The sequence below is a fragment of the Hemitrygon akajei genome, unplaced genomic scaffold, assembly GCF_048418815.1.
Source record: "Hemitrygon akajei unplaced genomic scaffold, sHemAka1.3 Scf000149, whole genome shotgun sequence".
In the NCBI taxonomy this organism is placed as follows: Eukaryota; Metazoa; Chordata; class Chondrichthyes; order Myliobatiformes; family Dasyatidae; genus Hemitrygon; species Hemitrygon akajei.
In genome coordinates this window covers 479,065-506,965 of record NW_027332035.1, presented here as the reverse complement: position 1 = coordinate 506,965, position 27,901 = coordinate 479,065, and the positions used below count along the sequence as shown (strand labels likewise).

The following is a 27,901-nucleotide window of genomic DNA, read 5'->3' as shown; positions in this document are numbered from 1 at the left end:
TACAACTTCCTGTATCTTACATCGGTCTAATATCTTTATACAGATTTGCTCCTCCAATTCTCTCTGACTATTGGGCAGTCTATAATATACCCCTACTAGTGTGGTCACACCTTTCCCGTTCCTCAGCACCACCCATATGGCCTCTGTAGACAAGCCCTCCGGGCTGTCCTGTCTACGCACAGCTGTGATAGTAATGCCACTCCTCCCCCTTTCATCCCTCCCCCTCTATCATGTATGAAACAACGAATATTTCTATCATGTATAAACCTTAGATGAGAGGTTATCTTTTTGTATTAATATATTAAAACTAAATGATAAATTCAACCATTGGAACCTCTTACTAAAGGATTCTTATTCAAAATAGTATCCAACAAATCAGATTCTTGCATATATGGAAACTTAGATAACTATTTTTGTAAAAAATGTCTGACCTGAAGATATTGCAGTAAGTGTGTATGAGAGAGAATATTTGCTAATTAACTCTTCAAAAGTCATCAATCGACCATCACAAAATAAATGATAATAAAAATAAATAAATCTGCAAAAAAAAACAGATCCCCTTAATCACTAAAGATTAAACAAGTTTGGGAGAGAGAACTTAATATGACCTTTGTTAATGAAGATGGTCAATTCTTCTTTAATATGAACCAATCAGTGTTTAATTCATTTTAAAATTGTTCACTGGTACTATTTAACAAAGGAGAGACTATCCAAAATATTTCCTAACATAGACAATTCTTGCGATAGGTATAAAACTGAAGTAGCCACTTTTTCACATATGTTCTGGTCATGTTCTTCATCAAAATCTTTTTGGAAATCTTTATTTTCTACAATTTCTAAAGCTCTGAAAATTAATTTACAACCTAATGTACAAACCTTTGATTTCTGTCTATACATGCAGTCCTCACATGACCTTTATCCTCCTCCACCTCACTATCTGCTCTAACACTCTTGTTCCCCTCCCTGTGCAAATCTTTTTAAACCCCCTCCCCCCCGAGCAGCATTGGCAAATCTGCCCTCAAGGATGTTAGTCCCCCTCCAGTTCAGGGGCAAACCGTCCCGTCGGAACAGGCCCCACCTTCCCGGGAACAAAGCCCAATTGTCCAGAAACATGAAGCCCTCCCTCCTGCACCATCTCCTTAGCCACGTATTTAGCTGCACTCTCCGCACATTTATATTTACAGGGACATTACTCCTGACACCGGTCCCGGGACCCGACCCGATTACAGACCCGGAGCGGAACCGGAGCAGATTCTCAGCCACTGGTTTACATACCGAGGCCAGAAGAAAGGATAAAGTTTCCCCGTGAATTTATTCCCAGTGAAGGTGTGGAGATGGGACTTGGTCTCCGCGTTGTAAAATGAAACTCTCCTGGACTCGTAACTGAGAAAAACTCCCACCCTCCCGGGGATGGGAACAGCAGCGAGACGGGACTCGGGGGAGGGGAGACCACGGGACACGTCATAATCCCGATGTAACACGTCACCATCCCGCCCGATGATCCAGAATCCGGTCTCCGGACTCAGACTGAACAATCCCTTCCTCTCCACAGACTCTGCGGCGATTCCCAGACACCAAAACCGAATCCCCGTCACCTCCACCTCCCAGTAATGTCTCCCCGATGTGAATCCCTCCGATCCCAGCACACAAGGCCAGTGTGTGAACCTCTTCCCGGCGTCAGGGAGATTCCTCCGGGTCCCGGTCCGTCTCACACTCTTCCGATCCTCAGACACCTCGAGATACGGACTCGCCGTTTCCACATCCAGGGTGACAGAGACTGGGGGGAGAAGCAGAGAATGAGAGAGAGTCCCCGGGGATCGGGTGGAGAATCGGGCAGCGCGGCCCCGGGGATCGGGGGGCGGGGGGAGTCTCGGGCAGCGCGGCCCCGGGGATCGGGGGGAGACTCGGACAGCGCGGCCCCGGGGATCGGGGGGAGACTAGGGAAGAGCGGCACCGGTGATCGGGGGATACTCGGACAGCGCGGCCCCCGGGATCGGGGGGAGACTCGGACAGCGCGGACCCCGGGATCGGGGGGATTCTTGGACAGCGCGGCCCCCGGGATCGGGGGGAGACTCGGGCGGCGCCGCCCCGGGGATCGCGGGGAGTCTCGAGCAGCGCGGCGCCGGGGATCGGAGTGAGACTCGGACAACGCGGCCCCGGGGATCGGGGGGGAGACTCGGGCAGCGCGGCCCCGGGGATCGGGGGGGACTCGGGCAGCGCGGCCCCGGGGATCGGGGGTGGGGGTGGAGGCTCGGGCAGCGCGGCCCCGGGGATCGGGGGGACACACTGGCAGCGCGGCCCCGGGGATCGGGGTAAAGGCCGCTGGACGGAGAGCATAGAGTCCCCTGGCCCTTGACTCCTCAGAGAGGGGAAACATCCTCCCTCACTCCTGCCTGTTGACCCCTGAAAGAATTTTGTGTTTCCATGGGATCTCCTCTCATTCTCCGAAACTGGGAATAGAGAACATAGAGCAGTACAGCACAGGAACAGGCCCTTCATTCAATGTTCACCTTCATTTGTGAGTGTGAAGTGGGGCAGTGTGATGGTTTGAGACAGTAAAGGAGGTGATAATGGGAACCAGTAAGGGAGAGATGAATGGCAGATTGAACCAGGAGGGGGAGGGGTGGAAACCCCTTGGGTGAACTATGTGTGTAGACGTAATGAGAAGCTGGAGGCGGTAAAGATGGCAGATGAGGATGACTTTGTCCCCTTTCACACAACCCCATCCCCTGCAGCCCCTCATTAGGACAGGGGATGAATTTGCAGGGACCCTTAAGCAACACAGGTCTTGAGGAAGTGTTTTAGTCTGAACCATCGACTGTTTACTCTTTTCCAGAGAAACTTCCCGGCCTGCTGTTACCCCAACAATTTTTTTTAATTGAATTTTCAAATAGGTTACAGAAAGAAAGTAAAACCTTCCCCCTCCCCCCAACACCCCGATAGAAAAAAAGAAGAAAAGATAAATAAATAAAGAAAGGATGCCTGGATATTGGAAGATCTCCAAATGCTCCATGGAGTTCATAATAGCTTTAATATGTGTATTTATTTCTTTCCCCAGATAACCAATAATTTTATCTTCGGAGCACCTATATATTTAATCCCATTTTTTGTAAATAAGGGCGCCAAATTTTTAGAAATATTTCATATTTATCTCTTAAATTATAAGTAATTTTTTCAAGTGGAATGCAACTAAGAATTTCATTCTTCGGACGATCTATACTTAAGTATGAATCCGATTTCCAAGTAACTGCAATAGCCTTTTTGACTAATGCAAATGCAATTTTTATTAATTTTTTCTGATGTGTATTCAATTTGGATTTTGATTTTATCCCTTCAATATAACCATATAACCATATAACAATCACAGCACAGAAACAGGCCATTCCGGCCCTCCTAGTCCGTGCCGAACTCTTAATCTCACCTAGTCCCACCTACGCGCACTCAGCCCATAACCCTCCACTCCTTTCCTGTCAATATTCCTATCCAATTTTACCTTAAATGACACAACTGAACTGGCCTCTACTACTTCTACAGGAAGGTCATTCCACACAGCTATCACTCTCTGAGTAAAGAAATACCCCCCCCCGTGTTTCCCTTAAACTTTTGCCCCCTAACTCTCAAATCATGTCCTCTCGTTTGAATCTCCCCTGCTCTCAATGGAAACAGCCTATTCACGTCAACTCTCAACATTTTAAATACCTCGATCAATTCCCCCGCAACCTTCTACGCTCCAATGAATAGAGACCTAACTTGTTCAACCTTTCTCTGTAACTTAAGTGCTGAAACCCATGTAACATCCTAGTAAATCGTCTCTGCACTCTCTCTAATTTATTGATATTTTTCCTATAATTCGGTGACCAGAACTGTACACAATATTCCAAATTTGGCCTTACCAATGCCTTGTACAATTTTAACATTACATCCCAACTTCTGTACTCAATGCTCTGATTTATAAAGGCCAGCGTTCCAAAAGCCTTCTTCACCACCCTATCTACATGAGACTCCACCTTCAGGGAACTATGCACTGTTATTCCTAGATCTCTCTGTTCCACTGCATTCCTCAATGCCCTACCATTTACCCTGTATGTTCTATTTGGATTATTCCTGCCAAAATGTAGAACCTCACACTTCTCAGCATTAAACTCCATCTGCCAACGTTCAGCCCATTCTTCTAACCGGCATAAATCTCCCTGCAAGCTTTGAAAACCCACCTCATTATCCACAACACCTCCTACCTTAGTATCATCAGCATACTTACTAATCCAATTTACCACCCCATCATCCAGATCATTTATGTATATTACAAACAACATTGGGCCCAAAACAGATCCCTGAGGCACCCCGCTAGTCACCGGCCTCCATCCCAATAAACAATTATCCACCACTACTCTCTGGCATCTCCCATCTGGCCATTGTTGAATCCATTTTATTACTCCAGCTTTAATACCTAACGACTGAACCTTCTTAACTAACCTTCCATGTGGAACTTTGTCAAAGGCCTTACTGAAGTCCATATAGACTACATCCACTGCCTTACCCTCGTCAACATTCCTCGTAACTACTTCAAAAAATTCAATAAGGTTTGTCAAACATGACCTTCCACGCACAAATCCATGCTGGCTACTCCTAATCAGATCCTGTCTATCCAGATAATTATAAATACTATCTCTAAGAATACTTTCCATTAATTTACCCACCACTGATGTCAAACTGACAGGTCTATAATTGCCAGGCTTACTTCTAGAACCCTTTTTAAAGAATGGAACCACATGAGCAATACGCCAATCCTCCGGCACAATCCCCGTTTCTAATGACATCTGAAAGATTTCCGTCAGAGCTCCTGCTATCTCTACACAAACTTCCCTCAAGGTCCTGGGGAATATCCTATCAGGATCCGGAGATTTATCCACTTTTAAATTTCTTAAAAGCGCCAGTACTTCCACCTCTTTAATTGTCATAGGTTCCATAACTTCCTTACTTGTTTCCCACACCTTACACCATTCAATATCCTTCTCCTTAGTGAATACCGAAGAGAAGAAATCGTTCAAAATCTCTCCCATCGCCCTCGGCTCCACACATAGCTGACCACCCTGATTCTCTAAGGGACCAATTTTATCCTTCACTATCCTCTTGCTTTTAATATAACTGTAGAAACCTTTCGGATTTACTTTCACCTTATTTGCCAAACCAAACTCGTAACTTCTTTTAGCTTTTCTAATCTCTTTCTTAATTTTCCTTTTACATTCTTTATATTCCGCGAGCAATTCCTTTACTCCATGCTGCCTATATCTATTGCAGACATCCCTCTTTTTTCGAACCAAGTTTCTAATATCCCTTGAAAACCATGGCGCTTTCAAACCTTTAACCTTTCCTTTCAACCGAACAGGAACATAAAGATTCTGTACCCTCATAATTTCACCCTTAAATGACCTCCATTTCTCTATTACATCCTTCCCATAAAACAACTTGACCCAATCCACTCTCTCCAAATCCCTGCGCATCTCCTCAAAGTTAGGCTTTCTCCAATCAAAAATCTCAACTCTAGTTCCAGTCCTGACCTTCTCCATAATTATATTGAAGCTAATGCTATTGTGATCACTGGACCCGAAGTGCTCCACAACACATACATCTGTCAGCTGACCTATCGCATTCCCTAACAGGAGATCCAACACTGCCCCATCTCTAGTCGGTACTTCTATGTATTGTTGCAAGAAACTATCCTGCACACATTTCACAAACTCTAAACCATCCAGCCCTTTTCCAGAATGAGCTTCCCAATCTATGTGTGGAAAATTAGAATCTCCCACAATCACCACCTTGTGTTTACTACAAATATCTGCTATCTCCTTACACATTTGCTCTTCCAACTCACGCTCCCCATTAGGTGGCCTATAATACACTCCTATCAGTGTTACTACACCTTTCCCATTCCTCAATACCACCCAAATAGCCTCCCTAGAGGAGCTCTCTAATCTATCCTTCCAAAGCACTGCCATAAGATTTTCTCGGAGAAGCAATGCAACACCTCCTCCTCTGGCCCCTCCTACTCTATCACACCTGAAGCAACTAAATCCAGGAATATTTAGTTGCCAATCACACCCTTCCTGCAACCATGTTTCACTAATAGCTACAACATCATAATTCCAGGTATCAATCAATGCACGCTTTAAGCTCATCCACCTTTCTTACAATGTTCCTAGCATTAAAATAGATACATTTAAGATACTCTCCACCTCCTCCTCTCTTTTCATCCCTAGCAATGCATTCAAATTTATTATCCTTTTCTTTCTTCTCCCCTACATCTTCGGGCTGAGCTCATCCCTTCTCCATCACCTGCCTTTCCTCCCTCAGACACTGTCTACTTACTTGCTCTACTGGTGAACTGACCTCCTCTCCCATAGTTTCCTCAAATTGATTTCCGCCCCCCCCCCATCTTACTAGTTTAAAGTCTGCCCTGTAGCCCTAGCAAACCTCCCCGCTAGGATATTGGTCCCCCCAGGATTCAAGTGTAACCCGTCCTTCTTGAGCAGGTCACGCCTGCCCCAGTAGAGGTCCCAATGATCCAGAAACTTGACTCCCTGCCCCCTTCTCCAATCCCTCAGCCACGCATTCATCCTCCACCTAATTCCATTCCTACTCTCACTGTCGCGTGGCACAGGCAGTAATCCCGAGATTACTACCTTTGCGGTCCTTCTTCTTAACTGCCTTCCTAACTCCCTATAATCTTGTTTCAGGACCTCTTCCCCTTTCCTACCCATGTCATTGGTACCTACATGTACCACGACCTCTGACTCCTCACCCTCCCACTTCAGGATATCTTGGACGCGATCAGAAACGTCCCGGACCCTGGCACCAGGGGGGCAAACTACCATCCGGGACTCCCGATCACCTCCACAGAACCGCCTGTCTGAACCCCTGACTATCGAGACCCCTATTACTATGGTCCTCTTTCTTCTATCCCTACCATTCTGAGCTACAGGGCCGTCCTCTGTGCCGGAGGCCCGGCCACTGTCACTTCCTCCAGGTAGGTTGTCCCCCCCCAACAGTACTCAAACATGAGTACTTATTGTCAAGGGGTACAGCCACTGGGGTACTCTCTAGTACCTGCCCCTTCCCCTTCCTGACCGTGACACACCTATCTGCCTCCCGTGACCCCGGAGTGACCACCTGCCTGTAACTCCTCTGTATCACCTCCTCACTCTCCCTGAGGAAAAACAATATCGCCTAGTAAAAAAAATATTGGATTGTGTGGAAGTTGTATTCCAATAATTTGTTCCGGTAAAACTCTTAAATTTGACCAAAAAGGTTGAATTTTAGAACAAGACCAAGTCGAATGTAAAAAATTACTAATTTATTGATTACAAAGAAAACATTGATCAGATAAATTTGAGTTTAATCTATATATTTTTTGTGGTGTAATATATATTTGATGTAAAAAGTTATATTGTACTAATCTTAGTCGAACATTTATTGTATTTGTCATACCGTCAGGACATAATCTTGACCAACTTGTTTCATCAATTTTAATATTCAAATCAGTTTCCCATTTTTGTCTTGACTTATGAATTACTTGTTTAATTGCCTGTTTTTGAATCAAATTATACATGCCAGAAATATTTTTAAAAATTTTTCCTTTATGAATTGAAGTTACTATTTCTTTAGGTTTCAGCAATAACATTGTTTGACCCAGTTTACCTCTTAAATAAGTCCTTAATTGGAAATAACAGAAAAGACTGTTATTTGATATTTTATATTTATTCTTTAATTGGTCAAATGACATTAATATACCTCCTTCAATACAATCTCCTATATATCTAATCCCTTTGTGAAACCAGTTATATAAAAGTTGATTATCCATTGTAAAAGGGATAAGTTTATTTTGAATTAAAGGTCTCTTTGCTAATAAAGATTTCTTTATCTTATCATCAACATTTATCTTTTTCCATAAATCAATCATATATTTTAGTATAGGAGATTCTTTCTTTTCCCGTATCCATTTAGATTCCCATTTATATGTAAAATCTTCTGGTATATTTTCTCCTATTTTGTCTAATTCTATTCTAATCCATGCTGGTTTATCTTCATCAAGAAAAGATGCAATAAATCTAAGTTCATTTGCTTTGTAATAATTCTTAAAATTTGGTAATTGTAACCCTCCTAGGTCAGATTTCCATGTCAATTTTTCCAACGATATTCTTGACATCTTACCTTTTCAAAGGAATTTCCTCACGCATTTATTTAACTCTTGAAAAAAATTCTGTGATAATTGTATTGGTAATGTTTGGATTAAATATTGTAATCTAGTGAATATATTCATTTTTACAGCTTTGATGTACCTATTAATCTACCTATTAATGTTATTGGTAACATCATCCATTTATCAAGATTCTCTTGAATTGTTTTCAATAATGGCAAATAATTTAATTTATATAAATTCTTTATATCATTATCTACTCTTATACCTAAATGTTTTATACCATTTATTGGTCCTCTAAATACAGTTATTAATCGACATTGACTATAATCTCCTTCAGTAAGTGGTAGAATTTCACTTTTATCCCAATTTAATTTGTACCCTGATATTTTCCCATATTCTTCCAATCTCGAAGATAATTTACGCAACGAATGTAATGGGTTACTTAGATAAATCAGAACATCATCAACAAATAAGCTAATCTTATATTCCTCCAGATTAACTCTGAAAGCCATAATATCTGAGTCAGTTCTACTTAATTCAGCTAATGGTTCTATCACCAACACAAGTAAAGCAGGTGATAATGGGCAACATTGTCTAGTTGACCTTGTTAACTGAAATTATGTTGAAATTTGGCCATTTGTCACCACTTTAGCTTTGGAGTTAGTATTTAAGGTTTTAATCCATTTTATAAAAGATACTCCTTATCCATATTTTTCCAATACCTTAGATAAAAAATCCCATTCCAATCTATCAAATGCTTTTTCTGCATCCAAAGCAACTGCTACACTCATTTCTTCCCTCTTTTGTGCCAAATGAATTATGCTAAGTAACCAAGTTACATTATCTGCCGATTGTCTATTTTTAATAAATCTTGTTTGGTCCATGTGTATTAATTTTGGTAAGTATTTAGATAATCTGTTTGATAAAATCTTTGCTATTATTTTATAATCCGTGTTCAACAAAGAAATAGGTCTACATGATGTTGGTTTTTAAAGATCTCTGTCTTTTTTTGGCAATACTATTAAAATAGCTGCCGAAAAAGATTCTGGAAGTTTATGCGTTCTTTCCGCTTGGTGTATTAGCTCCATAAAAGGAGGAATTAATAAATCTTTAAACTTTTTGTAAAATTCAGGCGGAAAACAATCTTCTCCTGGAGATTTATTACTCTGAAGTGATCCGAGAGCTTCTTTGACCTCTTTTAATGTAAAAGGCACATCTAATCCCTTCTGTTCTTCCAATTTCAATTTTGGGAGAGTTATTTGTGATAAAAACCTTTCTATCTCAACAATATCATTTTGTGATTCTGATTGATACAATTCAGAATTAAAAAAATTAAAAGTTTATAAAATTTTATAAATAATTTTATTTACACTTGTTCTAATTGCATTTATCGTTTTCGAAGCCTGGTCTGTTTTTAACTACCAAGCAAGAATCTTGTGTGATCTTTCACCTAGTTAATAATATCTCTGTTTAGTTCTCATAATTGTTTTTTTTCTGTTCTGTATGTCTGAAGTGTATTATATTGTAGTTCGTATTAACAAGTTGTCTTTGGTTTTCTTCTGTCATATATGTTTGAGATTCTTCTTCTAATTTTGTAATCTCTTTTTCCAATTTATCTATTTCTACCATATATTCCTTCTTAATTTTAGAAGTATAACTTATTTTCTGGCCTCTCAAATATGCCTTCATCGCTTCCCATAATATAAATTTATCATCAACTGAATGTGAGTTTGTATCTAAAAAAACTTGAATCTGTTTTTTCATAAAATCACAAAAATCTTGACGTTTTAATAATATTGAATTAAATCTCCATCTGTAAATCGATTTCTCCGTATCCATCATTATCATTGTCATTATCAAGAGGGAATGATCTGACAATATTCTTGCTTTATATTCCATATTTTTCACTCTGTCTTGAATATTCGCTGATAGTAAGAAAAAATCTATCCTTGAATAAGTTTTATGTATATTTGAATAAAATGAATAATCTCTTTTTCTTCTCCATTTATCAATCAAATTTAAATCTTTCATCAATGATAAAGTTAATTTTGCTACTTTTGGTTTTGTAACAACCTTTGTTGACCTATCTAAAACTGGGTCTAGACAATAGTTAAATTCTCCACCTATTAATGTTTTCTCGTGTGCGTCAGCCAAATTCAAAAAAGCCTCCTGTATATATTTTACATCGTTTTCATTTGGTGCATAAATATTCATAAGAGCATAGTTCTGAAAAGATTTGACAATGTATAATGACATATCTTCCCGCAGAATCAATTAATACATTTTATATTTTAATTAGTAAAGTTTTGTTGACCAAAATTGAAACTCCCCTCGCTTTTGAATTAAATGAAGCTGCTATAACATTTCCGACCCAATCTCTCTTTAATTTCTGATGTTCTATCTCTGTTAACGGTGTTTCTTGTATAAAAGATATATCTATTTTCATTTTCTTCATGTATGTTAAAATTATTTTTCTTTTCACCGGTCCATTAAGCCCATTAACATTAAAACTTTAAAAAAAATCAGTAAATTAGTCATTATGTTTAACGTGGTTACTCCAGTCTATAATAATGCATAATATTTCAACTCTCATAGTTCCTTGGGGAATTATTTTAAAATTCTCCATGTTGCTATGTGTCTCCCCTCCGATCATCCAGGCAAAGAAAGAAAGATAAAAGGAAAATAAAACCCCTGCTAATTTTGTGAACGAAAAAAAAACACAACATTACCCCCCTCTGTTGTGCGGCTCATGGCAAACGCCATGATTACACATGTGAATCACATAGCGATCGATCCGAAATTCCCCCAGCTCCCCCGTAACATGAAAAAGTATATATAAGAAAAAAGATATTACTACTCTCGATTAATATTTCACAAATGTTTACCTTTCTCCCCCTGTATCATATAATTAAAAGTATATTTAAATGTTCTTCTGTCCTTAATGTCCATCAACTCACTTCAGTGTCCCTGTCTTCATCTTTAATCTGTTTCACTTTTAAATCTTTACTGTGACTAGTGAATATTTGGGAGTCCTTGTGCAAACTCCTCTGCATCCCGATAATCAGTAAAAAATCTACTTTTTCCTTCATCCAAAAAAATTATCAGTGTTGCTGTGTGGCGCAATATAAATTTATAACCCTTTTCCCATAAAACATTTTTCGTTGGCTTAAATTTCTTCTTTCTCTTCAAAAGGTCATAACTTATATCAGGACAGAAAATAACTGCTTTCTCTTCTATCATCAATGGCTCATTTTTCTTTCTGGCATATTGGGCAGCCGCCTTCAGGATCTTTTCTTTATCTTGATATCTTAAGCATTTTATCAAGATTGGTCGTGGGTTTTGATCTTAAAGCTCTGTGGACCCTTTCGATTTCAATCAACTGGGTTCCCTCTTCCATTTCCAAATTTTCTGGGATCCATTTTTCAAAAATTTTTATTGGATCCTCTCCCTCTATCCCTTCTTTTAAGACCAACAATTTTAATATGATTTCGTCTACTAAAATTTTCAAACACGTCTATTTTTTCCAACAGTCGTTTTCTTTCTGATGTCCAGGCAAGGGTATTATCCTCCATTTTCTTCACTCTCTCAATAGTGCCTCCCGTTATTTCTTCCAGGTTTTTAACTTTCTTGTCCATTTTCTCCTGTTTTTTCATCATTTTATCAAAAATAGCCTTCATATTTTTAATATCTTCTTGGATTATTTTTAATTTTTGAATTCTTTTAATTCATGCATTATTTGCACCAAAGAAGGAACTGTTATTTGTCCAGAATATCTTCCACCTCTAATCTCTTCCTGTTGTTAATCTTTTACCCCCTCATCTTCATCTGTATGTTCCAGAGAATCCGAATCCACCGTGGGTTTATTGTCACTTCCGCTTCCAATCGTAGCTGGGATTTGTAGTTCAATTTGCTCATGTTTGCGCATGCCCTTTCCTGCGCGCACGCGCAGTTCCTGTTGTTCCTTCTTGGAGACGATTGATGCTGCGAGAGATTTCTGTTCTGTATCGCCGGATTGAGATGCACTTGAGTCCGAGGCTTCTTCATGGTGGCAGGCTCAACTTGTACTATCTTCAAAGTAATAGTTTTCTTCTTTGTCTGTTTAGGAGGCATATCTAAGGAAAATCCTGAGTAGTTTAGACGTAGTTTTTAGGAAATATTTACTAACTTTTCTTCACAAACATTAATTTATTAGGTTTTTTTAATGGGAGAGCTGGATATCCGCGTCTCGATCCCACCTCATCACGTGACGTCCCCCCCCCCCAAACAATTTGTGTTTGTTACTCTGCTTTAAATATACTCAATTATTTGGCCTCCACAGCTGCCTGTGGCAGATTCACTATCCTGTGGATAAAGGAATTCCTCCTCATCTCTGTCCTAAATGGACATCCCTATAGTCGGAGGCTGTGCTTACCGTTCTCGACCCACCCACAACTCTCAACATCAACTCTCTCCAGACAGGTGTCAGAGAGATCTGGCGAGACCCTTCATCAGGACTTGTGTAGCTTGGATTACCAGCATCTGCAGATTTTTTCTGTTTGATTTTTAAAGCAGAAGATAATAAGTAAACATCTTGATTAGTCAGATTCTCAAAAGTTATGGAGAGTAAGCGGGAGAATAGGGTTGAGAGGGATAATAAATCAGCCATTCTTCTAAACTCCGGTGACTACAGGCCCAGAACCAACAAACACTCCTCATATGTTAACTCTTTCATTCCCGGAATTATTCTTGTGAATCCTCTGGACCCCCTCCAATGCCAGCACATGTTTTCCGATAGAAGGGACCCAAAACTGCTCACAATATTCCAAATATGGTCTGACCAATGCCTTACTAAAAACTCAGAATTACATCCTTGCTCTTGTACTCTAATCCTCTCGAAATGAAAGCAAACATTGAGTTTGCCAATCTTACCACTGACACAAACTGCAAGTTCACCTTCAGGGAATCCTGCACAAGGACACCCATGTCCCTTTGCACCTCTGATTTTTGAATTTCGCCCTGTTTACAGAATTGTCTATGTCTTTATTCCTTTGACCAAAGTCGTACCTGCCTAAGTTTATACCTGCCAAACCCTACCTGTGCTACAAGATCCTTATGACGTATACTGGTGCATTCAAATAAGACCATAAGACAAAGCTTAATGGATCTGCTCCGCCATTTGATCATGAGCTGATCCATTCTCCCATTTAGTCCCACTCCCCCACCTTCTCACCATGACCTTTGATGCCCTGGCTACTCACATACCTATCAATCTCTGTCTTAAATACCCCAATGACCTGGCTTCCACTGCCGCAAGAAATTCACAGATTCACCACCCTCTAGCTAAAAAAATTTCTTCGCATCTCTCTTCTGAATGGGCGCCCTTCAATCCTTAAGTGATGCTCTCTCGTGCTAGACTCCCCCACCGTGGGAAACAACTTTGCCACAACCGCTCTGTCCATGCCTTTTAACATTCGACATGTTTCTGTGAGGTTCCCCCTCGTTTTTCTAAACTCCACGGAGTACAGACCAAGAGCGGTCAAATGTTCCTCATATGTTAACCCTCTCATTCCCGGAATCATTCTCGTCAATCTTCTCTGAACCCTCTTCAATGTCAAAACATCCTTTCCTAAATAAGGAGCCCAAAACTGCACACAATATTCCAAGTGAGGTATTACCAGTGCCTCAACATCACATCCCTGCTCCTATACTCTATTCCTCTAGAAATGAATGCCAACATTGCATTCGCCTTCTTCACCACCGACTCAACCTGGAGGTTAACCTTAAGGGTATCCTGCAGGAGCACTCCCAAGTCCCATTGCATCTCAGAACTTTGAATACTCTCTCCATTTAAATAATAGTCTGCCCGTTTATTTCTTCTACCAACGTGCATGACCATACACCTTACAACATTGTATTTCATTTGCCACTTATTTGACCATTCTCCAAATCCATCCAAGTCTCTTTGCAGACTCTCTGTTTCCTCAGCACTACCGGCCCCTCCACCGATCTTTGTATCATCAGCAAACTTAGTCACAAAGCCTTCTATTCCATAATCCAAATTGTTGATATACAACGTAAAAAGAAGTGGCCCCAACACGACCCCTGTGAAACACCAGCAGCCAACCAGAATGGAATCCCTGGCCAATCAACCAACGCTTTCTTGTAATTCCATGGGCTCTTATCTTGTTTAGCAGCCTTATGTGCGGCATCTTGTCAAAGGCCTTCTGAAAATCCAAATACACAACATCCACTGCATCTCCCTTGTCTTGCCTACTTGTAATCTCCTCAAAAAATTTCAATGGGTTTGTCAGGCAGGATTTTCCTTTAAGGAAACCATGCTGAGTTTGGCCTATCTTGTCATATGCCTCCAGGTACTCCGTAAACTCATCCTTGACAATTGACTCCAGAAACTTCCCAACCACCGATGTCAAGCTAACAGGTCTATAATTTACTTTTTGATTCCTTGCCCCCTACTTAAATACCAGAGTGGCATTTACAATCTTCTACTCCTCCGGAACCATGCCAGAGTCTATTGACTTTTGAAAGATCATTGCTAATGCCTCCGCGATCTCCACAGCTACTTCCTTCAAAACACAAGGGTGCATTTCATCTGGTCCTGGAGATTTATCTACCCTTAGACTATTCAGCTTCCTCAGTACTTTCTCTGTCGTAATTGTGACTGTGCACACTTCTCTTCTCTGACACCCTTCAGTGTCCGATATACTGGTGATATCTTCCTCAGTGAGGACTGGTGAAAATACTCGTTCAGTTCCTCAGCCATCTCCTTATCTGCCATTACAATTTCTCCAGCATCATTTTCTATGGGTCCTATATCCACTCTCACCTGTGTTTTACTCTTTATATACTTGAAAAAGCTTTTAGTATCTTCTTTGATATTAGTTGCTAGCTTCCTTTTATAGTTCATCTTTTCCCTCTTAATGGCCTTCTTAGTTTCCTTTAGTAAGCTTTTAAAAACTTCCCAATCCTCTGTCTTCCCACTAATTTTTGCTTCCTTGAATGCCCTCTCCTTTGCTTTTACTTTGGCTTTCACTTCTCTTGTCAGCCACGGACGCATCCTTTTTCCATTTGAAAATTTCTTCTTTTTTGGAATATATCTGTCTTGCAGATTCCTCACTTCTCGCATAAACTCCAGCCACTGCTGCTCTGCCGCCCTCCCGCTAGTGTCCCTTTCCAGTCAAATTTGGCCAGTTCCTCTCTCGTGCCTCTGTAATTTCCTTTACTCCACTGAAATACGGACACATCGGATTTCGGCTTCTCTTTCTCAAATTTCACAGTGAACTCAATCATGTTACGATCACTGCCTCCTAACGGTTCCTTCACCTCAATCTCTCTAATCACTTCAGGTTCATTACACAATATCCAATCCAGTACCTCTGATCCCCTAGTGGGCTCAACAACAGGCTGTTCTGAAAAGCCATCTCGTAGACATTCTACAAATTCTCTGTCTTGAGATCCAGTGTCGACCTGATTTTCCCAATCCACTCGCATGTTAAAATCCCCCACAATTATCATAACACTGCCCTTCTGGCAAACCTTTTCTATTTCCTGTTGTAATTTGTAGTCCACCTCACTGCAGCTGTTAAGAGGCCTGTAGATAACTGCCATCAGGGTCCTTTTACCCCTGCGATTTCTTAGCTCAACCCATAAACATTCTGCACCTTCTGATCCTATGTCACCTCTTTCTCATGATTTAATATCATTTCTTATCAATAAAGCCACGCCACCCCCTCTGCCTACCTGCCTATCCTTCCGATACACCGTGTATCCTTGGACGTTCAGCTCTCAGAGACATGCATCCTTTAGCCACGTCTCAGTGATGGCCACAAAGTTATACCTGCCAATCTGTAGCTGTACGACAAGATCATCCACCTTATTCCTTATGCTGTGTGTATTTAAGTATAACACCTTAAGTCCAGTATTTGATACTTTTCCTTTTGATTGCATTGCAACTCATCCCAGTGGCTGCAAATTTGCCCCATCACCTGCCTGTCCTTCCTGACATCTTTACTGCTCACTATCTTAGATTTATTTCTGTTTTTCTCCTCCTCCACTCTATCATTCCGGTTTCATATACCCCTGCCAAATTAGTTTAAACCATCCCTAACAGCTCTATTAAACATTCCCGCTATGATATTGATCCCCTTCGGGTTCAGGTGTAACCCGTCCTTTTTGAACAGGTAATACTTCCCCCTGAAGAAATCCCAATGATCCAAGAATCTGAAGCCCTGCCCCCTGCAGCAGTCTCTCAGCCACGCATTCATCTGCCTGATCCTACTATTCTTGTCCTCGCTAGCATGTGGCACAGGTAGCAATCCTGAAATTATTACCCTGCTTCTCAGCTTCCTTCCTTCATAACTCGCTGAAATCGCTCTTCAGTACCTCCTCCCTTTTCCTCTCTATCTCATTGGTACCAACATGTACCAAGACAGCTGGCTGCTCGCCCTCTCCCTTCAGAATATCCTGGACCCGATCCAAGACACCTGGGAGGCAGCACAACATGCGGGTCTCTCTACCAGGCTCACAGAATAACCTGTCTGTTCCCCTGACTATGACTACCGCATTCCTCTTCTCCCTCCTTCCCTCCTGCACAACAGCGCCAGGCTCAGTGCCAGAGACCCGGTCACCGTGGTCGTCCCCTGTCAGGTCTTCCCCCTCAACAGCATCCGAAACGATATACTTGTTGCTGAGGGGGCAGCCACAGGGGTGCTCTCCACTATCAGGGCATTTCCCCTTCTTCTCCTGACAGTCGCCCAGTTTTCTGACCCCTGTAGCCTAGAGATGACTACCTCCCTGTAGCTCCTGTCTATCGCCTCTTCATTTTCTCTAATAAGCAGTGGGTCATCAAGCTGCAGCTCCAGATCCCTAACACGGTCTCCGAGGAGCTGAATCTCGGTTCACCTGGTGCAGATGTGGCTATCAGGGAGGCTGGAGGTCTCCCAGGATTCCCACATCTGACACCCTGAACAAAGCACTAACCCTGCAGACATGCTACCTAATTCTACAGGAATGAAACAAAGAAAGATAGGTCAACTCACCCATTTACTTCGCCAAATACACGAACTTTTGAAACCGTTACCTAATGTGCCCTGCTGTTCCCCCGTCCGTCCGGGCCGATTTGCCAAGGGGAGAAAAAGAGTCGGTGCCTCGCTCTCGGCTCTTCCCGTTACCGCCTAAGCCAGTTGAGCCAAAGCCCTACACTCTGCTGCCACCCACTCCGCTGCCCGCTGTATAGGGTGGTCATCTTTTTAAACTCTCCGCGCTGTCCTGCACAGTCTCGCCGTGCAATTGCCTTCCTTCAGAATTTAGCTCCCACGCCGCCCTTCTTGTCCCAATCTAAAAAAAACACCTTCAGTCCTGTATTCATCAGCCTGTTCCACACTGTCCACATGAAATTCAGCAAGGCCTTTGATGTCGTTGATAGACCACACTTGGAGCATTGTCTGCATTTCCGGTTCCCGAATATGGGGAGGATGTCATTACACTGGACAGAAGGCTTCAGGAGGATGTTACTAGGACTGGGGGCTTGGGTTAAAAGCAGAGAGAGGATAAGCTTGGGCTATTCAGCTGTAGTGTAGGATGTTCAGCTATGACCCCTTATCATGGTAAATAATTCATAAGGAGCTTAAATAACATGTCTTTTTCCAAGAAATGGGAGTACAAAACCAGAGGCCTCAGATTGAAAGTGAGGCGGGAAATTTTTCTGAGTGGGCTATTGGGTTACATTCTCATAGAGAGGGAGGTTGGTAAATTGAATTTGCTCTCAGACGCTGTAGAAACAGGTAAAAATAAAATATTTTAAAATAAATTTGGGCAGTTACACAGATGGGAAATGGTTAGAGGGATGGGGGGGGGGCAAACAGACGCCAATGGGCCAAGCTCGAGAAGACATCTTAGTCTTGCAGATTGATGAAGTGGGCCGTGGGGTTCAACATCCATCAAACGCTCCCAGATCATCCTCCTGAGGAATCTCACCCCGGAGTCTGTCTGTGAAGTGTTGATGTTACGTCACGTCAGAGGGCAGCTCAGTGCCGCAGATCAGACAGACTGGGTAAGGACGGCAGATTTCAATCCTAAATGGGAATTTGTGCCTATTTCTGTGGCCGTGTGTCACACTCTGATAGTATATCCGTGTGTGTGTGTGTGTGTGTGTGTGTGTGTGTGTGTGTGTGTGTGTGTGTGTGCGTGCGTGCGTGCGTGCGTGCGTGCGTGCGTGTGTGTGTGTGTGTGTGTTGATTGTGGTAAATATCCGTGTGGTGTGTATACACATTGAAGGAGAGTGTGCACATTGAAGAATTTGTATGTTACAGTGTGTCATCACATGTCTGGTGTGTGTTGACAATGTGTCACACGTGATTGAGTTGTTTAAATGAATAAATGACTGTCTCTGAAGAGACTGGGTTCCAGGTTACTGAGGGAAATAACAATGTACATTGCTGAGGCTCTGACTACAATCTGCCAGTCCTTCCTGTGTATGTGTGTGAGGGAGCTTTGCCAGGCCGGTTATGCTGTGTGTGCTTCTCCCGAGATGAAATCTTGACCCATGTCAATGCTTGTTGGTGTGTCCGAGCTCATTCTCACAATGCTTCAAGGTAGTGGTCTGATCACCATAAGACATAGGAGCAGAATTAGGTCATTTGCCTATCGAGTCTGCTCCGCCATTCAATTATGGCTGATCCTTTTTTTCCCCTCCTCAGCCCCACTCTTCTCCACATAACCTTTGATTCTGTGTCCAATCTAGAACCTATCAAGCTCTGCCTTAAATACACACAAGTTCCACAAATTCACCAGCCGTGGGCTCAAATTTCTTCGCATCTGTTTTAAATAGACCCCCCTCTATCTTGAGGCTGTGCCCTCTTGTCCTAATCTCCACCACCATGGGAAACATCTTTTCAACATTCACGACTTTCAACATTCGAAAGGTTTCAATAAGATCCCCCCTCATCTTTCTAAATTCCAGCGAGTACAGACCCCGAATCATCCTTATGAAATGAACCTTCAGCAATGCCAGCACACCTTTTCTTAGATGAGGACCCCAAAATTTTTCAGAACACTCAAGGTGAGTCTTCACCAGCTCCTTATAAATTCTCAGCATCACATCCCTGTTCTTGGATTGAATGCTATCTAAACCCCTTGAATTGAATGCTAACATTGGATTTGCCTTCCTCACCACTGACTCTACCTGCAAGTTAACCTTTCGTGTGTTCTGCAGAATGACTGCTAAGTCCATTTTCATCTCAGCTTTTTGGGTTTTCTCCCCATTTGAAAAAAATCTGCACATTATTTCTACGACCACAGTGCATGGCCATGCATTGTCCAACATTGTATATCATTTGCCACTTTCTTTCCCATTCTCCTCATTCAAGTCCTTGTGCAGCCTAACTGTTTCCTCAACACTACCGGCCCCTCCACCAATCTTCATATCATAAGAAAAATTGGCAACAAAGCCATCTACTCTAGGAAAAGAGGGTATAACTTCAGGATTGAAGGATTTCCTTTTAGAACTGAGATGCGGAGAAACTAGTCAGCGTGTGGAAAATCTGTGGAATTTGTTGCCACAGGTGGCTGTTAAGGCCAAGTCATATTTAAGGCAGAGATATGTAGGTTCTTGATTAGCCAGGGCATCAAAGGGTATAGGGTGAAAGCAGGGGAGTGGGGATGACCGGAAGAATTAGATCAGCCCATGACTGAATTGTGGAGCAGACTCAATGGACCGAATGGCCTACTTCTGCTCCTATATCTTATGGTCTATTCCATCATCTAAATCTTGATATACAGCATAAAATGATGGTGTCCTAACACTGACCCCTGTGGAACCCGAGTCACAGCAGCCAACCAGAAAAGGATCCCTTTACTCTCATTCGCTGTTTGCTACCAATCAGTCGATGTTCTAACCATGCCTGTAACTTTTCTGTATTACCATGGCCTCCTAACCTGGTTACCACCTTCATGTGTGGCACCTTGTCAAAGGCCTTCCGAGATTCCAAATATACAACATCCACTGCATCCCCTTTATCGATCCTGCTTGTAATCTCCTCAAAGAATCCCAACAGGTTTGTCAGGCAGGATATTCCCTTAACGAAGCCATGCTGACTTGTCCTATCTTGTCCAGTGTCACCAAGTATTCCATATCTTCATACTTAACAATTGACTCCAATTTCTTTCCAACCACAGAGGTGAGGCTAACTGGTCTGTAATTTCCTTTCTGCTGTCTTCCTCCTTACTTAAAGGGCTAAGTGACATTTGCCATTTTCCAGTCCTCTGGCAACATGCCAGGGTCCAATGATTTTTGAAAGATCATTTCAAATGCCTCCAAAATGTCTACCACAACCTCTTTCAGAACACTAGGGTGCAGTTCATCTGGTCCGGATGACTTATGTACCTTTAGGTCTTTCAGCTTTTTGAGCGCTTTCTCCCTTGTAACAGTAACTGCACTCACTTCTCTTCCCTCGCACTCTTCAACACCGGCCACAGTGCTAGTGTCTTCCATGGTGAAGACTGGTACAAAATATTTGGTTTATCTGCCATCTCTTTATCCCGCGTTATTATATATCCAGCCTCATTTTCTACCAGTCCTATATCCACTTTCATCTCTGTTTTATTTTTTTACAATATTTGAAATACAATTTGATATAGTTTGCTAACTTGTTTTACAAAGACAGGTGTGTAAAAAGGGCCTGAAGGACCATTGGAGACCAGCGTCACCCCAACCACAAACTGTACCAGTTGCTACTATCCGGGATACGGTACCGCAGCATAAAAGCCAGGAGCACCAGGCTTCTTCAAGAAGGACAGCTTCTTCAACCAGGCCATCAGACTGATTAACTCGTGTGGACACAACTATATTTCTATGTTATATGAACCCGCCTGTTGTACATATTATTCATTATAAATTACCATAAATTGCACATTGCACATTTAGGTGGAGACATAACGTAAAGATTTTTAATCCTCATGTATATGAAGGATGTAAGTAATAAAGTCGATTCAATTCAAAGCAATTTCTTGTTTATTTTTTCCCTCCCAATCATTTTTTTAGTTCCTCTCTGTCGATATTTAAAAGCTTTCCAATCCTCTGTCTTCCTATTATTTTTTGTTTAGTTGTATCCCCTCTCTTTTGCCTTTACAGTAACTTGTCTTCTCTTGTCAGCTACGGTTTTACTATTTTGCCATTTGAGTATTTATTTATATTTGGATAACATCTATCCTTCACCTTCCTCATTTTCCCAGAAACTGACACCATTTCTGCTCTGCTCTCATCCCTGCCAGCATCTCCTTCCAATTTGCTTTGGCCAACTCCTCTCTCAGACCACTGTAATTTCTTTTACTCCTCTGAAATACTCCAATGTCAGGCTTTACTTTCTCCTTATCAAATTTCAAGTTGAACTCAGCATGTTATGAGCACTCCTTCCTAAGGTTTCTTTTAACTACTCACCTCTGGTTCAATACATAACACGGAATCCAGTAGAGCTGTTCCCCGAGTAGGCTCAACGACAAACTGCTCTAGAAAGCCAACACATTGCATTCAACAAACTCCCTCTCTTGAGATCCTTTACCAACCTGATTTTCCCAATTGACTTGCATGTTGAAATCTCCCATGATTATCATAACATTGTCCTTTTCATCAGCCTTTTCTATTTCCAGTTGTAATCTGTGGGCCACAACCAACTGACTGTTGGGAGGCCTGTATATGACTGCTGTCAGTGTCATTTTTACTTTTTCAGTTCCTTACCTCAACCCACAAGATTCAACATCTTCCAATCCTATGTCACATCTTGCTGCTGATTTACCAGCAGAGCCACACCACCCCATCGGCCTTCCTTCCTTCTTCCGATACATTGTGTAACCTTGAACATTCAGCTCCCAACTACAACCATCCTTCAGCCACGTTTCCGTGATGGCCACAACATCATACCTAACAATCTGTCATCGTGCAACAAGATCAGCCACATTATTTCTTATACTCCATGCACTGAGATATAACACTTTGTGTACTGTATCTGCTACCCTTTTAAATTCTGCATCCCTAATGCATTGATACTCACCCTGCTGGCTGCAATTTTCTCCTCTCATCTGTCCGCCCTATCTGACAGTCTGACTGCACGCTATCTTTGCATTTTACCATCAGTCCTATCCCTTCACTCCAGTTCTCGACCCCCCGCACCCCCACCAAATTAGTTCAGACCCTCCCCAACAGCTCTATCAAACCTCGCTGTGAGAATATTGTTCTCCCTTGGGTCGAGGAGCGACCCATCCCTTTTGAGCAGGTCATTCCTCCACCAGAACATATCCCAATGATCCCAGCACCATCTTCTCAGCAATGTTTATCTTTCAAATTATCCTGTTTCTACCCTCACCAGCACGTGGCACAGGCAGCAATCCAGAAATTACAAACCTGGGGGTGCTGCTTCTGAACTTTCTGCCAATCTCTCCAGATTCTATTTTCAGGACATATAACCATATAACCATATAACCATATAACAATCACAGCACGGAAACAGGCCATTCCGGCCCTCCTAGTCCGTGCCGAACTCTTAATCTCACCTAGTCCCACCTACCCGCACTCAGCCCATAACCCTCCACTCCTTTCCTATCCATATACCTATCCAATTTTACCTTAAATGACACAACTGATCTGGCCTCTACTACTTCTACAGGAAGCTCATTCCACACAGCTATCACTCTCTGAGTAAAGAAATACCCCCTCGTGTTTCCCTTAAACTTTTGCCCCCTAACTCTCAAATCATGTCCTCTCGTTTGAATCTCCCCTACTCTCAATGGAAACAGCCTATTCACGTCAACTCTATCTATCCCTCTCAACATTTTAAATACCTCGATCAAATCCCCCCTCAACCTTCTACGCTCCAATGAATAGAGACCTAACTTGTTCAACCTTTCTCTGTAACTTAAGTTTCTCTGTAACATCTTTGCTTTTACTTCCAATATCATTGTCACAAATTTACCAAGATATCTGGCTCTTTTCCCTCCCTCTCAAAAATGCTGTGGACACGATTCGAGGCATCCCTGACCCTGGCACCCAGGAGGCAACATACCATTCGGGTGTCCCGTTCACATCAATAGATTCTCCTATCTGTTCCCCTGACGATTCAGTCCCAGATCATGACCACTCCCCTCTTCTGCCTCTAACAACAGTGAGAGCTGCTGATCCAGAAGGTGGAAGACCTGTGTCAGTCAGAGTCTGCACTCACAGGGCACATGAAGGACTTGTGTATTTTCCTGACAATCCCTGTCACCACACTGATACCTGCTTTTATTCCCTACAATATTATCGTCAGTATTAAATTCCCAGTTCCTCTGGTAGATCCAAACTCATGTCCTGGTGTGTTAGTGCGTTTGCCTGGGATTGGAACACAGTGGTTCATCTGCCAGTCCCGTGTATTGGTTGTATTGTGACCCTGTGCTGGTGTGTTCAGGGGTCTGACATCTCCAGCTGACCATGTGACAGTGATGCCTCCCAGTCGGTGGGGTTGATGTGGAATAAACTTCAGTTCCCCTTCAGCCCAGTATTACAGACAATCTTTGCTTCAAATTGGAACTAAATTGTGTTTCATGAATAAGTAAAAATGAATCTTTGTAAGTTTTACCTCGGTTAATGGCATCAAGTGTTTCTCTCAGCACTGTGTTCAACAAATAGAGGTGATCGAATTTTTCAACCGGTAGGGCCTCATCTGTCACTGACAATTCCTGGACATCGTCATTAATCCTGTAAATATTAAACTGCTGGTTATAAATTGCTATTCTGAACTATTTTAGAAATCCATTCAGGGTTTCAGAAAAGAGCCTGTCCTACCTTCTGTTCCGACGAGCTTCCTCCTGCAATAAATAAAACACAAATCCGATTAGACTTGGACTTACAGTCCACATCCTGAATTTCATCCAAATCATTACAAGGTGTTGAAAATTCCCACTCCCGCGATCACTCACACACACGGACAATACAGAACCACGGGGTAACCTACAAGGAAAGTTTCTGAATGTCAGACCATCACTGAGAGGATGAAACTTACAGGGAAGACAGGACAGGCTGTGCATTATCATCTGGATATGACGTCAGTGTAATAGGATGGAGGAATTTAAGATCAGTGATGTATGTGATTGTGTGCGGGTGGAGGAAGTACCTCTATTTATGGGGAGACCCGTGGGGAGATGTAATTCCAGACGGATTTTAACAAATTCCACAAGAAATTTAGTGAAGAGGATGTGGAACTCAGTGCCACAGGAGTGGCGGAAACGGAACAGCAGCGACTGACTGTAATGGGGAAACTGGATAAACACGTGAGGGAGCAGTGAGTTCGGGGAACTGTTGCTGGGTGCGGTGAGTAGGTGGCAGGAGGATTGTGAAGCAGGGAAATTGATAGAAGATGGACCTAATGTCCTGTTTATGATAGAGAATGGGATATAATCCCATGTGAAATATATGCAAAAAATAAAGAGACAGTGAAAGATTCCCATCTGATGGAAACCTGATATGGAGGATAAGTCTGATGTGTGGGTCACATTCTTTGTTCTCACTGATTGACAGAGAGACCCTCACACCAACCGCACCAGACACACTCACAGCCTGTGACTGGAACTGGGTGTTAATGGGAGTTTTAGAGGATATTTAATGCGGTAATTAAGGACACAGTCAGCAGCTCTGTGTTATGATCAGAGTAAATAATTTCAGAGAGATTTGCATTCTGTCCTGGGATGTACAGCAGTTGTGGAAGCCCAGTTTTAGGACAATAAACAATAGACAATAGGTGCAGGAGTAGGCCATTCGGCCCTTCTAGCCAGCACTGCCATTCACTGTGATCATGGCTGATCATACACAATCAGTACCCCGTACCTGCCCTCTCCCCATATCCTTTGACCCCGCTATCAATAAGAGCTCTATCTAACTCTCTCTTGATAGCTTCCAGAGACTTGGCCTCCACTGACCTCTGGGGCAGAGCATTCCACATATCCACCACTCTCTGGGTGAAAAAGCTTTTCCGCATCACTGTTCTAAATGGCCTACCCCTTATTCTTAAACTGTGGCCTCTAGTTCTGGACTCACCCATCAGCGGGAACATGCTTCCTGCCTCTTGGGTGTCCAATCCCTTAATAATCTTATTATTATGGGACAACAACAACCCTGAATGAATGCAACAATTGTCTGGTGAGAAACAGTTTACTGCCATTTGTAAATGCTGTGTGTAGGAGCAACACGTCTGTTTTCTGTCTGCATTGTATTCTGTGTTACGTGTTTATTATGGTAACTCGTCACGTGAGTGGGGACGTGGTAAAAGCGAAGGGAAAAAGTTACGTCTCTGTACTTTGTTCTGGGCAGTTTTGAGCTGGGGACGGGCGGATGTCATTCTGTTCTTGGCCGCTGAACTTTCCAATGAATTACCCTGAAGTTTCATCGCTTCGAGATTGTATTTTGCTAATGAAGGACTGAAAGTGTATCTTGGACATTTTGAAATGTCATTATTGGAGTGATGGGAGGGCGCATCATGCAAATATAACAACTTGTGTGAGGTCGCCAGCAGCGGCAATTGATTTGTTAGAATTGGCCGCTGTGCTGTGTTTATTTCAAATATACCACTGTTCATTTAGTTCAATTTGACAGAAACAAATTGAAATAGAATCCCTCACCTTGAGAAATATCACACTGTCTTTTGGATCCATCTGTTCCTTTAACTTAGTGATTTCCTCCTGAATAATCCTTATATTCTCTTGAATCTCCCGAAGATGTTTCTCCATTGGATTGAGAATCCTCTTCTCTTCTTCCCTGAGATCCCTGAGTAAGCTCTGCTCTTTCTCAGTGATAATCTGGCGCAGTTCAGCAAACTGGGATGTGATGTGGGACTGAAGGCTGTGTGACTGTTCCTGTCGAATGAAAGGTGAAGATTAATATACTGCATTGCTTTGCTCCGTTTCCTTTTGTCGTTAAGTTCGGTCTATTAGAGTCCATGCTACTTCTGAGTGCATTTCCATCAACACCATTCCCTCACGTTTTCCTGAAACCTATTCTCACTTATTGACCCATAAACCCCCATCTGATTCACGCACACCCTCCCCACCTTTACAGGGTTAACGGTTATTAGCCATTCATCCGGCATGTCCTTGAGTTGTGTCGGAATCTCTCGTGGTCACAGGGAGAGCATGCAAACTCCACACAGACAGCAGCAGAGGTCAGGATCGAACCCAGGTCACTGGAGCTGCGATACTCGGCTATTCTGCATTAAATGGAGCAACATTCGACAGTAATATCAGAAATTCCGCTCAGGAAGCCTCACCTGAACTCCGGAAATCTTCTCTTTCAGTTGTTGCTCCTTTTCCTGGAAGTCTGATTTCTTTTTTGTGAGAGAGTCTAAGGAAGATTTTAGCTGATCCTGGAAGTCAGAGAGTGAAGGAAATAGAAACAAAGATGCATCAAAAGAAACAGGTGATCAAACCCGATTATCACACAAAATGCCGGAGGAACTCAGTGAGTCAGGCAGCATCTATTCAGGGGAAATAAACAGTCGGTGTTTCGGGATGAGACCCTTCATTAGGACTGGGAAGGAATGGGACAGAAGTCAGAATAAAAAGGTTGGGGACGAGAACCAGCTGACAGGTGACGGGTGAGACAACGTGAGGGGGAACGTCGGGGAGGGTGATGAAGTGAGGAGCTGAGAGGGGACAGGTGGAAGAGGTTAAAAGCTGGAGAAGATGGAATCTAATTTGAGAGGACAATCGACCATGGAAGAAACGGGAGGAACTGGGCTGTTTGCGGCCCTGAATGGTGACGAGGGAGGAGGTTAGGAGTCAGGTGTAGCATTTGTCCCGCTTGCAGTTGTCAGTGCCAGGAGGGAGATCAGTGGGGAGGAGCGAGTGGATCAGGGCGATACAGTACGGGGAGCGTTCCGTATAGAGAGCGGAGAATTGCGGGGTGCGGAGATGGGCTGTGGGACGGAGAGATGCTAGAATCCCGTTGGAGAAGGCGGAAGTTGCAGAGAATCATGTCTTAGTTATAGAGGCTCGTGTGATGATATGTTGGACAAAGGAAATGTGTTAAGTATTTAATTAACGTTAGTTTTACCTTGTAGAGATTAACAGCTTCTTTAATCGGCTTGAAGCGGTGCTCTCCGTGTTCCTGCGCACCTGCACATATCACACAGATCAGTGTCTTGTCCGATTCACAAAACAGTTTCAGTTCTTCCTCATGTTCCTCGCAGTGATGTTTATTTTCCTTCCCCTTCGGATTCAGATTTATATTTTGAGCTTCTTCAGCCAGATTTGCTAAGGACCGATTCACCCTGAGGGTGCGGTCAGCAAATACCTCTCTACATTCCAGGCAGGAGTTTCTCTCCTCCCTTTCCCAACACCGTGTGATACAAGAGCGACAGAAGTTGTGTCCGCACTCCAGTATAACCGGATCGGTGAAGAAATCCAGGCAGACGGGACAAATTACCTCCTCGCTCAAACTCTCGGCCTGTCCTTTCGAAGCCATGTTAACTCCCAGCACTTCCTGATTCAGAATGCTTTCACTTTCGGGGAGCTGCTGAACCCCTGCAGTACCGCGGTTGTCCACTACTCGCGCTGCAGACTCGGGGAATCAAACAACACACACACAATGCTGGTGGAGCACAGCAGGCCAGGCAACATCTGTAGGGAGAAGCACTGTCGACGTTTCGGGCCGAGCCCTTTCATTAGGACAGCTGGTGTGGTATACTGCAT

The 27,901-nt window shown here is 42.7% G+C and overlaps 1 protein-coding gene across 1 annotated transcript; it reads right to left on the bottom strand.

Moving 5' to 3' along the window:
• Positions 1–1,223: 1,223 nt before the first annotated feature.
• On the bottom strand, positions 1,224–27,901 carry LOC140723954 (zinc-binding protein A33-like). The gene is made up of 6 exons (XM_073038491.1): positions 27,853–27,901; positions 27,264–27,325; positions 26,479–26,574; positions 25,841–26,068; positions 23,800–23,911; positions 1,224–1,777 (listed from the first exon to the last, which is right to left on the bottom strand). The coding sequence occupies exons 1-6, from the start codon at positions 27,899–27,901 to the stop codon at positions 1,224–1,226; spliced, it is 1,101 nt and encodes a 366-aa protein (XP_072894592.1).

Bases quoted from the DNA above. Each gene is read 5' to 3' on its own strand.
- LOC140723954 (XM_073038491.1), bottom strand. From the start codon at position 27,901: ATGCAGTATACCACACCAGCTGTCCTAATGAAAGGGCTCGGCCCGAAA. The intron at 27,326-27,852 runs GTCGACAGTGCT...TGATATGTGCAG, and splicing joins GAAAGGGCTCGGCCCGAAAC to GTGCGCAGGAACACGGAGAG. The intron at 26,575-27,263 runs GTAAAACTAACG...TCTGACTTCCAG, and splicing joins AAGCTGTTAATCTCTACAAG to GATCAGCTAAAATCTTCCTT.